The following is a 12,712-nucleotide window of genomic DNA, read 5'->3' as shown; positions in this document are numbered from 1 at the left end:
TGAAAACACGCTTTATGGATAACATTCAGGGAATCTGCTAAGAAGTGTCACCACCTCCTCACTTGCCTCAGATGTGTCACACTATCCAAGTATTTCACCATCTTTTTCAGTCTGACACATCTGTGAACTTGTTAGTCAAAAAGGGAAGAAAAAAGGGTGAGCAAATGAGGGACCTCATGACCCACCAAGTAACACTCTTGACAATTCACACTTTATATTTAGCATGGGAAGCAGTAATATAATGGCTATAAGGAGTACAGGAAAAACAAAAAAATCAGGAACTTGATAAAATTGTTTCCTGGAGTTTCTCCCTACAAAGCTGTTTATCAGCTTGACTTGGTGATGTGCTCTAATGAAATTTACATGGTCAGTGTGGCAGCTTGAAAACACAGCCCTGACATTCTTGACATTCTTATGTACAAATGGGATCTGTGTCTCCTTCCCTTGACTTTGGGTGAGGGTTTGTGACTGCTATGACCAGAAGAAAGTTACTGCGTGACTTCCGAAGCTAAATTAAGAGAAACCACACAGTTTCCATCTGGTCCTCTTGGGCCACCCACTCTTGGAACTCAACCACCATGACATAAGGAAGTCCAAACCAGCCCACATGGCAAGAACCCTTGGAGAGCCCTAAGACTCTGAAGAAAGAAACAGGAATATTTGGCTAGTCCCAACTACTCCAGCCCTGATTAGTCGAGATCCAGCTACCATGTGTCTGCAACCCAAGTCCAGAACTGCCAAGCCAAGCCCTTACTGAATTCCTGACCCTGAAACCATAAAAGAAAATTTAAAAATGATTATTGTTGATTTAAACTAGGGAATTTTGAGGTGGTTACATAAGAAAAAATAACCAGAACAACCAGGAAGTAGTCATATATGTTGACAATAAAGTCATGTATATTAAAAAGATAGTAATATTAAGCAGCAATACATTAAGTTAAAATTTTTTCAACACATTTAAGACAGACCACAGAGGTAAGCCATAGCCTCCAGAAAAGTCTTTGGTAAAAGTTACTACAACGGGGAAGTATTTATAGGTAGTAGAAACATATAAAAGCATTCTTATGTTAATAGGAAAGTAAATGATCACAAATCATAGAAATTGGAAAGACAACATTTCTATTTCCATAATAATGTCTCAGATAAAACATAGATTAAAAATCTAGTCAGTAACTGTTTCCTCCTATCACATCAGTTGCAAATCATTTATTATTTCACCAGCATTATGAATATTATCCATTCCCTTATCATCTGCCTTCCATATGCACATCACTGTGCCAGCCATACCCCACTCCCTTTCATGTAGGGATCATGCAGATCATAAAATCTTCAAATTTCTTCTTTCTCCTCTAAAACATTTATTCAAATCTCCCCCTCCATCCTTCCCCTCCTTCTTTCCTTTCTTTCGGAAAAATGTTTCATCCACATTTCAAGGCACTGTCTCCTCCACACATCCTCTCTTAACTGCTCCAATACCTTGATCCATCATGCGTTCTTGGATCTTTGGTGTCCTTTACTTTACAAATATACTAGTTTTCATTATTTTAAAAATACTTAGATTATAAAATATACGGAATATTGATTGAAAAATATCCTCAAGGTGACATCAATTCTCTTCATTAACCCAATTCTCAAAGTTGTCTACAGGTTCAGTGTTTTCCAATTCTTCACTACCCACTCACCCTTTAAATCCATTGTAACCTAGCTTCACATATTCAGCACTCAAAAGTTACCAACCAGTGGCCTATTTCAGCTTTCTGAGTGTTTGATGCAGCTGGTATATAGTTCCTTCTTGAAATTCTTCTACTTTTGACTTTCAAAAAAAGCACTCTCCGGGTCTCTTCATCCTCTGGACATTCTTCCTCCATTCTCCCCTCTGAACTATCATCTACTCTCCAAAACAGAAACATTTCCATTTTCTTCTGTCTATACTAACTCTCATGGTGAACTGACTCAGAAAGTCCAAATCCCTAGCCCCAGAATAATTACTACTTGGAATACATATTCAGTTGGACTTCAAACTCTGTGGTCACTCAATCTAATGCCTGAATTGTAACATATACAGAAATTTAATGTTCCACACAAAGCAAGCACTTCCCAAATAAGAAAATGTTTCATATAAAGGATGTCAAAGCAACAAGAGCATCAGAAATCACCTCAATAAGTGGGAGAATGATCCTTAATTTAACAAATTCAGGCATGAGAACTATCATTTAATACTATTATCATTAAACCCACCCAAGTTGCTACTCCCTTTGCCTCACATGCTCTGATCCCTGTTATTTGTGAGTTTGGCGCCCTTACAACCTTCAGTGAACAAGTATCACCTCTGAGAGAAAACTCCCCAGAACATGATGTATAAAGTGGCATCTCACAGAATAACACTTAAGAAACACATTAGGTATTTATTTTCTCAATGTCTATCTTTCCTTACAGGAATATCAGTTCTATGAGAGCAGGAATGTTATTTTGTGTACTGCTGTCTCCTCACAGCATGAAAAGATTATTTAGGCCAGAGTAGGCACATAATAAATATCTGTTGAATAAATGAGTAACTTAGAAAATGAATGATTTAATTAAAGTGTTCTCATTTCCCATTTTATAGAAAGTTTGTGGTACTCTAATGCAAAAGCACTGAAGTAAAAAGAAGTTCTTTTACTACATGAGTTAATTCAATATCTGGGTCACAAACAGCTTGTCTTTTAATAGAATTTTCTTAGTTAGAAGTAATGTGATTAGCTATTCTATAGATGGATATTCCACTGTCTTAGCTTTCATGTAACACAAATGACCTTACTGGAGTTTGCTACCAACATTTCCATTTGCTTAGAAGCATGGAACTTTCTTTATTAGAACATCCATCTAATGTCTCCATACATGAACCACTCAGTGTTTATTTTTCCAACATCTTCATTTTCACTGGATCTCTTCTGAACACTTTTCTTCTACATAGACTTTTTTTTTTCCTCATAGAGTATTGACCAGGGAGGACCTTACGATGTTATTAGTCCAGGGTTTTTCAACCTTCCTTTCAGTAGTGGGATCTATTTCACTGCAATATCTTAATAGAAGCAGAGCCAAGAGTGGAAAACCTAGAACTATGCCTCCCTCTGAGGCTATACCCACCTTCACTCCAGCATCACTGAAACATCAAAGAGAATCACAGGTCTCCTCTGAAAAACCATGGAAAGTCTAACCTTTCTTAATAAACCCACATGTGCTTTCTGTATTGACTCTTTTGGGGCAGGAAATCTTTCTTTTCCTCTGGGCTAAAAGCATTTACTGGGCACATACAATGTGCCACAAACTATATGAGCAGTGTGCAGAACACGTTGGGAATAAGCAAGGAAGGGCTCTGGCTTTATAACCCACCACCCCTACCCACTGAACAGACCTGAGCTGATGGATTATCTTGCTCCAGGGAGTGATTTTCTTTTTCTGTTCTTATCCTTTATTTCTCTTCTGGTCACCCTCCCTGGATTTGTGTCACTGTACTGATTCTCCCCTGGTCTAACCCTCCAATCCCCCAAAACATGAACATCCCCTACAGGGTAGGCAGTGGTCCACAGCATTTCCTTCTATCTTCTCATGATTCAAGAACTAATATGATGTGGGAGCCAACCTTGTCTCTTTTGGGTGAATGGCTCCTTGATTCCCATCCATCTTCCTGATTTTGTTGTGTATGAGTTATACACTGGACATGTCCATCTGAGGTCACCCGCTATCACATAAAGTCCAGTATCCTGAGCTCTCTTCTTCCTCTCCCTGCAGTGGTAGTCCTTTTCAATGTTCCCACTATTTTCAACGACCTCACTAATCACTTAGTTCCCCAGATTTGAAACTTTTAAGTTATCTTTGACCCTTTCCTCTTTCACATCATTTATATCCAAGATGTGTAACAATAGTTTTGCGACATCTTTCTGACCTGATTTCCTGAAAGCTATTCAAATGTAGCTCAGCTGACCGTATTTTTGAAGCAAGTAGGGGCTATGTTTGTTGGTTTACCACCATAGTCACAGTGACTGTCACATAAGATGCCTAATAATCTTTCTGAATGAATGAATAATTAAATGGGGCAAAAATATGCAATTCTTACTGTAGCATAAAAACTGCAAGCAAATTATCTAGTAATAGAGAAATGTTTGAGTTTCTCTATTATTTGGGCACATTTGTAAGGTATTATAGTATAATTAAAATAACATTTTCAAGTATATATTAATGACTTGGAAATGGCTCTCTATTTCATGTTAAAGAGAAGCTAAACACAAAACCATAAATTTATTATGAACACAATTGTGAAAATCTAGAAAAGGGAATACAAAAATGTTTAATGTTGGTTATATCTCAGTGATTTTTTTCTCATACTTTTCTTTTACTTATATACAGTTGATTCTCTGAAAAGATTTTTCACCATGTAAATGACTATGCCTATAGATGAGGCTTGAAGGAAACAAGTACAAATTAAGAGGTACTTGTTCCAGGGTGGGAGGTAAAGTATTATAATCTATTGTCCTTGTTTGTTTTTCTAAAACTAATTTTAAAATTGTCGCTTAATATTTTCAATATTCTTCACCCCAATAAGAGTTGTTTAATTCTCTACTTCTGCCAGTATTTATATAGTTGAATTTATCATTTTATCACATTTTTCTTTTTTAGAGACGGGGTCTCACTCTGTCGCCCAGGCTGGAGTGCAGTGGCACAATCATAGCTCACTGCAGCCTTGAACTCCTGGGCTAAGTGATCTTCCCACCTCAACTTCCCAAGTAGCTGGGATCATAGGTACGTACTACCACACTGTATTGTATTATTTTTGTTAATATGCTCTTACATTACTCTCCTGTTATGCTGTTTTATTACATTATGGATAAAATGAGGTTTAAAAATGCTAAACTATCAAAGTGCAGTCTTGAACATTCAACTCACCTTTCACCTACTCCTATACCACTGCCTGATGTCTCCTTTTCCCCTTTATTTTCACTTCAAATATTATACTTTCTTTAATGCTTAACAAAAATTTTCTTAGCAATTTTTCTTTAAACACCCATAACTTACACATAATACAGTAACATCAAGCATTTTTAAAAAATAAAAAATGGTTCGAGCTACAAGACAATATTGAAATCACTTAGTTTAACTTCCTCCTTTACAATGCAGAAACTACTGTCCAATTTGAAAAGGTGGCTTGCTGGGGTAGTGGGTGAGCAGGGGCAGAAAACAAAAACCTTGGATTAGAGCACAACATTTAACCCTTAGAGTTCAGTATTTTAACTAATAGAGAATCCACTGTTATTGCTGGGTCTCACATCTGCTGATCAATTGCTCAGCAATTATTCATGACTCCATTCCTAAAGTATGCCTTGCCCACCTGCCCTGATTTTCATGGTCATTACTCCAGGCTGACATCATGACACATAATTCTTCTATGTTTTCATTGTACCTAATGTTGCAGAGTAACTGCTGAAGTAGTATGGCAGAAATGACCTAAAACAAATCCAGTAATGGTAATGATGATACAAATCTGTGATAGCAATATTCCATCCTAACCATGTGGCTGTTACAATACATCCACCTGAATGGTAATAACCATCAAGGAGGTGGTATCAGCTTTCCCTTACATTCTATAAGTCTTTCCTAACCAAGCATGAAGCTGTAGGATTATGGTTCCAGTTCTAAAGATCCTGGAATCAGAGCCATGTGGAGGAAAACAAGGACAGGAACTGAATCTGTAAACTGTATCTCTACAGTCAGTTTAATGCAAAGTGCAGTGGCTTAAGGAATAATCCGACTCAAAAGCCAGACTGAGTACTATAGTACCTTTCAAAGTTGCAAGTGGATCGTTACACACACACATGCACTCACTCAAATTCTGAATGGCACATATTGATGAAGAGGAATATTTTAACAATCGCATCAATCAAATAATGTACAATAGTTTAAAAACCAGTGGATGAAATTTCATTGTAAGCCAGGAGACCCAGGAGACGAGGAAAGGTGTGATTTATCAGGGTTATCAACATTCAAAGACAGAAAAAGAACAGATCTGAAAAACGGAATCATGCCAGCTCCTTTGTCGTGACTGTTACACAACGGGCCATGAGCCACAGAGACCCAGAAGCATCTGCCAAAGGTTTCAGACAGCTGTGCAAGCATTCCCTGCCATTTGTTCAGCTGTTTTGAAGTGAGAGAGACACATATTCCCAGGGTTGCACCAAGTACCCTTCTTTTTCAATTCAGAATAATATGTTTAGAATACAAAATTTTTATTAGTTGTGATTTTGTCACTCCGAATATATATTCACCTGGATGAATGCATTTGCTGCGTATTCTGCAAATAATGGAGGTGAATAGAATACACCATGCCATATTAAAAACCGGGTAATGCTAAAGAAGTGAAAATAAATACTCTTTCCACCTAAGAGCAGAGTTACTGCTTGGAGAATTAGGTGCCTATTTACCTGCCAATTCAAAATGTCTTGAATATAATTTATCAAAATTCCATCATCTTCCTTCCTTTCTTGCATATCACAATGTCAAGGAAAATGATTTAATGGTGAAATTTCAGATTGTAGCATACCCCAGCTCACCTTATATATATGAACATGGTTATTATGTTCCAGAAATGAATTCATTGAACTTGTTAAAACTGTGAACTGCTCCCTTCAACCAAAGGAAGAAAAAAAGAGAATAGGGAAAACAGAACCTTAGAAAGAAAAATGTAAAGACTTTTACTAACCGGTCTTTATTTCCTTTCACATATTTTATAAAGACTCAGTGTGTGGGAACTAATTATATTAGCTGTCTTGGGTAACACGCTATTAATTTTGTGCTTCAAAGTTATTAACCACCTTTCTATGTACAGTTCACAGGCAAATGAATGAACTTAATCCACGTATTAAAACACAAAACAAACCAAATAATCCCATGTTTCATGACTTTTCAAAGTTGATTATCTCCTTGGCAATGCTTTACCAGAGGCTAGATATCCAACTGCCACTTTAGAAAAGAGTCTCTGGCAGTTTATATTAGAGGCCTGTTAAAGTGGATTTAATCACTATTTAATAGTCATTCCTTCCAAGATTAGACATAAAAGGTCACAGAGGAAAAGCATTTATTTTTTCTCAGTGATTTAACCATACTGGGTTTATAAAATTTCCTCCTCCAAGGATCACACCAGTCTTGAGAGAGTCTACTTGTGTGATAATATAGCTAATACTTGCAAATTTAAACAATTCAGTAGAGAAAATAAAATATTTAAAATGATAACATTTAATGTTGAAAGAATTCTTTAGATTTCTCTTTATCTGGCTTTGTCTAATTCTTCAGGGCAAAACATAGCATCATTTAATTCTACAGCAGTAATTTTATATAGAGGATGATCTTCATTTCCTAATTATCAAAGGACATTTTATTGTAAGAGGCATTAGATGTGTAAAATAACTACAGTAAATGAAAGCACTATTGCCATAAATCATGATGCTTATCTGCATTTGTGGGTCTCTGTGCTCCAACAAGAGCAACGGTAGTTTAGTGTATCAATAATCCCATGGGAAATTTAAAATGATTTATATCTCTGACTTATTAAAAGCCTAGTCATAGCTCAAAGGTCTCCGAATACCCATAAAATTAGGAAACTAATGCCATAATATTAATAAATAATAGCAAAATTTCATACAGGAAGTAATCCAATAAGACATTACCCAATGGAAATTACTTCTGTTAAACAAAGATTTCAAATGAAAGCTTTGACTAAGCTATGTCAATAAATTTTGCTTTTATGAAACTCACTTTTTTGTTCTGTTGCTGTATATCTCACTTATATAACAATTTCTTTTCTTTTATAATTCAAGCTAAAGTAATATATAAGTGGAGCTATGTCTTTCAGTACAATTCCCTTTTTAAAGTTTTCTGCTTTCAAATACAGTATAGTAATAATTCTACCAGATATCAGTAATTTGACAAGTTACATAATTATTGTTCAACAGCTATCAGAGAGTGAAAAGTGGAGTCTAAAGTTTAGAAAATTATCAGCATATAATTTAGTGATACTATTATTATTATACATGAGCTTTATGTAAATAAAAATGCTAAATATTTGGAGATATGTTTTTGCATAAAAATGTATATACACTACAGCCCATTGAAGTTCCTTCTAGGCCATTTTTGTCAATACAAAATATATGGAAAAGTTTATATTTTTAAGAAAATTATTGTGAAAAAGTTATTTAAAATAATTGAATAAAAGTAAAGTATTGAGTAGAACGAAAAAACAAACATGTTTATAAAAGCTGCACATTTATGCTAATGGCCATAAAATTGAGTAATTTAATCTTGGATAGGAAAGTACTATTTTATATTATTTTTATAGACTCAGTACAATCTCAGTAAAGTGAATAAGAGACGTTCTTGGGAGCAGGGAGAAAAAAGGGCTTCATGAGTTTAAATGAAGGGATGGATATGAAGAAATGGTCAATACATCTATATAAATTAAATTTTATTGAAATAAGGACTTCTTATTCTAATAATTATTCTTAACAGGATGATTGTGCAGCATTTTATTATAGTGAAAAACTGAAAACAAGCTATCAATATTGGGCTGGTTAAGTAAATAATGTCTCATCCATACAACGAAACACTCCCCAGTCATTAAGAATGATAGGTTTCTGAATTTATTTTTCATTGAAAGGTGCTAATTACAAATTGTTTAGTGAAAATAGCTGGTTCCAAAAGCATATACAAGATATGATTCAATCTTTTCAAATATGTATAGAAAAACTCTATGGAAGGTATATGTCCAAGTACTAGATGTGATTTTCTCTGCATGGTAGGACAAAGGGTGATTTTTTCAGCTTTTATTCATTTTAACACTGTAGGAATTTTCCATTATAAAGATACACTATTTTTATAATCATGTTAACATTTTTGGGAATTTATAGATATCGAATAAAATAAAATTGAAAGGAAGTGGATACAGATGGTTTCTGAAAGAACAAAACCAACAGGACAACACTTTGAGGACGGTTTCTATGTTAGGTACTTTGTTGATTGTCCATTTGTTGTTAGCGCACAGTGACTCACAGGGATATAGGCTGCTGCATAGAGGAATCAGATGTGCTTTAATTTCCTAGTTTCTAGTCTTCTTTTCTTACCATTTTATTGCTGACATTAAGGTGAACACAATAGTGATGGAGCCTCAGTTTGTATCACTACGCTCTATTGCAGATTTTATTCTTAATATGATAGCTATATTTTAATGTTGCACTTAATTTGTCTAACTCTGATTTCATGTTTTAAATTACAGGTTTATATGAATATTAGCTAATGTGGAAACTCTACTGAATAAAAGTATTTGGCATAAAATGATGTAATAAAAATAACAATGATTTATATATATGTAAAGTATTTACTATGTGCCAAGCAGAGTCCGAAAAGAACTTATATATTAGTCAATTATTCTTCAAAGCCACCTATGAAGAAGGTGCTATTATTATCCCTCATTTCAACCATGAGAAAACTAAAGCTCAGAGAACTAATAAGCCCCTTGCTGAAAGTCCCATGGCTAAAAAGTGACAGAGAAGGGTGGTAAGTCCAGATAGTCTGGCTCTAGAACACTTACTTTTTGCAGACTTTCAAAAGTTTAAATAAGCTTTTAATTTTAGAATAGTTTTAGATTTACAGAAAAGTTACAAAACATAATACAGAGAGCTCATGTATACCCCTCGCCCAGTTTCCCTCTCTAGTGAAAATCTTACATAATATGGTACATTTGTCACAGCTAAGAAACTCACATTGGTACACTGATATTAACTGAACAACATACTTAATAATGTTCTTCCTTTCAAGTATTTCATCCAGGAGACCACATTACATTGAGTTGTCATGTCTCCCCTAGCCTCCTGTGATTTATGACAGTTTCTCAAACTTTCCTTGTTTTTGATGACTTTGACAGTTTTGAAGACTACTAGTCATGTATTTTGTAGAATGTCTGTCAGTTTTGGCTCGTGTGATGTATTTTTTACGATTTAACTGGGGCTATGGTTTGGGGAGGAAGACCACAGAGGTGAGCTGCCATTATCAACACATCATATCAAGGGTACACCCCACTAACATGACTTATCTTTGATGATGATAGCCTTGGAAAACCTGACTGAAGTACTGTTTAACTGGTGTCTCTATTGTAAAGTCACCGTCTTCCCACTGTCCATGCTCTGCTTTATGGAAGGAAGTTATCAAAGCTCACAGTCAAGGGGGACGGGGGAGTTAAGCTCCACCTACATGAAGGGGAGGGAGTATCTATATTAATTATTTGGAATTCTTCTGTCATTTTTAACCCATTACTTTCTCTATATTGCCTCTCCCGCCCTGTTCCTTCTTACCACTTTGACATGTTATTCATGTACAGTAGTATAAAAACATAATTCTTAACTGATTTCCTGCTTTTTTCAAAGGTCCAAAATATGTTAGAACCAAATGTGACAATAAATTTGTTTTAAATTATTTTCCACAGACTGCTGTAAAATTTGTCATTAAGTGACTAATTAGAAACCATTTTTTCTCAGAAATACTCTGTAAAGGACTTACCAGAAATATTCGTTCAAGTTGATCCTGAATGTCTTTCATTCCTGGAAAAGCAGCAACTCCTTGGATCATTTCAACAAAGATGCAACCTACTCCCCTAAAGAGAGAAGAAAGAATAATTACAAAACTTCAATACATTCTGCTTAGGAAAACTAAATCTGGAATTAGAATATCCACTCCTACAGAAGAGAAGCAGCGGGTAAACAGTTTTCTTTTTCCTTCTAACTTTTTAGATTCAGGGGTACACGTGCAGGTTTGTTACATGGGTATACTGTGTGACTCTGAGGTCTGAGGTACGAATGATCCCATCACCCAGGTACTGAGCATACATAGTACCCAATAGTTTGTCAACCCTTGTCTCCCTCCCTTCCTCCTCCTTCTAGTAGTCTCTAGTTTCTATTGTTGTCATTTTTATGCTATGAGTACCTGATGCTTAGCTCCCACTTATGAATGACAACATGCAGTATTTGGTTTCCTGTTCCTGTGTTAATTCACTTACCATAATGGCCTCCAGCTGCATCCATGTTGCTGCAAACAACACTATTTCATTCTTTTTCATGGCTGCATGGTATTCCATGGTATGTATGTATCACATTTTCTTTCTCCAGTCCATTGTTGGTGGGCACCTAGGCTGAGTCCATGTCATTGCTATTGTGAATAGTGCTGTGGTGAATACGTGAGTGCATGTATCTTTTTTTTTAGAATGATTTGTTTTCTTTCAGATATATACCTAGTTATGAGATTGCTGGGTTGTATGATAGTTCTGTTTTAAGTTCTTTGAGAAATCTCCAAATTGCTTTCCATGGTGGCTGAATTAATTAATTATACATTTTCACCAACAGTGTATGAGCATTCCGTTTTCTCTGTAGCCTTGCCAGCATCTGTTGTTTTTTGACTTTTTAATAATAACCATTCTAACTGGTGTGAGATAGTATCTCACTGTGGTTTTGATTTGCATTTCTCTGATGATTAGTGATGTGGAGCATTTTTTAGTATGTTTGTTGGCTGGTTGTATGTCTTCTTTTGAGAATGCCTGTTCATGTCTTTTGCCCATTTTTAATGGAATTATTTGATAAACAGTATTTTTAATGAGCACCATGAGCTATCTAGGTGACGTACACCTAGATCCCATAACCTACCCACTCCTCCTGCCCCCATCTACTGCCCTGAAATAACTCTAAATAGATGCAACTATACTGGGCTCAGAAAAGGGTGGAAACCAATCAAATAGTGCGTTCTAGTGCTATTACTTACAGAATACAGTTAAGTCCTTAGCTTGATATATGAGTCCTCACAGTCATGTTCAAACATCCTTTTCCAACTATATTTCACAAATGCATAAAGTATTGTAGCCTCTAGACATTCAGTGGTTCTCAATCCTCTTTGCATTAGAATCACCTGGAGAAGGTTAAGAAACTGCATATCTCTGACCACAAACCCCAGAGATCCTGTTTCAATTTATCTAGGTTGGAGCCCAGGCATCCACATGGGCTGCTCAGATGATTCAGGGCAGCTACAGTGAGAATCACTGAGCCAGACTGATGTACCTGAGTGCCAAGCATAAACCTATACCATTTTACTCAAATTGCTTCACTACCTAGAGTACCCTCCTTCTTTGCCTATTTGCTCTTGATAGCAAATTCCACCTCAACCACTATAATCCTATTTAAATGCATCTCCTCTGTGATGCCTTTCATGGATCTTTCAGCAGACAGAATTGCTCCCCTTATGAGCTTATGGATTAAGCCCTTACTCAATATATCAGCCGCCATCTACTATGCTTGACATTCTTTCGCAGCTTGACCTGCCAATCTCACAGTTCCCACCTAGCAAGTTAGTCCAGTAAATCAAAAGGCCTTGCCTCCCAGACTGCTGCATCTTGCACCTAGCCCAACAGGAATAACCAATCCATAGTATGGACAGGGAGCCACTTAGATACTTCTGCTCCTCTGGAGAATAGGGCAGTATGGTAAGAAACTAGCATATGTAGATGGCTAAGTCACATTAGTGTCAGGGAAGTAGCATGAATGGCTACACATTCCTGCAGATGAAATCCCCTGAACTGACTAGGTTCTTGACTTCTGCAGGCTTAGATGTTCAGATGATCCAGTTTTGTTTTGTTTCGTTTTGTTTTTTA

The 12,712-nt window shown here is 36.0% G+C and overlaps 1 protein-coding gene across 4 annotated transcripts in view; it reads right to left on the bottom strand.

Annotated features, from left to right (window-relative positions):
• The window catches only part of LOC105475476 (cyclin dependent kinase 14), a 594,776-nt gene that overhangs the window by 212,691 nt on the left and 369,373 nt on the right, over positions 1-12,712 (bottom strand). For all 4 annotated transcript variants that reach the window (XM_011730740.2, XM_011730739.3, XM_071094797.1 and 1 more), the window contains one exon: positions 10,579-10,672. In XM_011730740.2, the coding sequence (XP_011729042.1) occupies positions 10,579-10,672 (94 nt within the window). The remainder of the gene's footprint in view (positions 1-10,578; positions 10,673-12,712) is intronic.

This window comes from Macaca nemestrina, chromosome 4 (genome assembly GCF_043159975.1).
Source record: "Macaca nemestrina isolate mMacNem1 chromosome 4, mMacNem.hap1, whole genome shotgun sequence".
Lineage (NCBI taxonomy): Eukaryota > Metazoa > Chordata > Mammalia > Primates > Cercopithecidae > Macaca > Macaca nemestrina.
The sequence above is the reverse complement of the archived record's forward strand: the minus strand, read 5'-3'. Positions and strand labels throughout refer to the sequence as shown.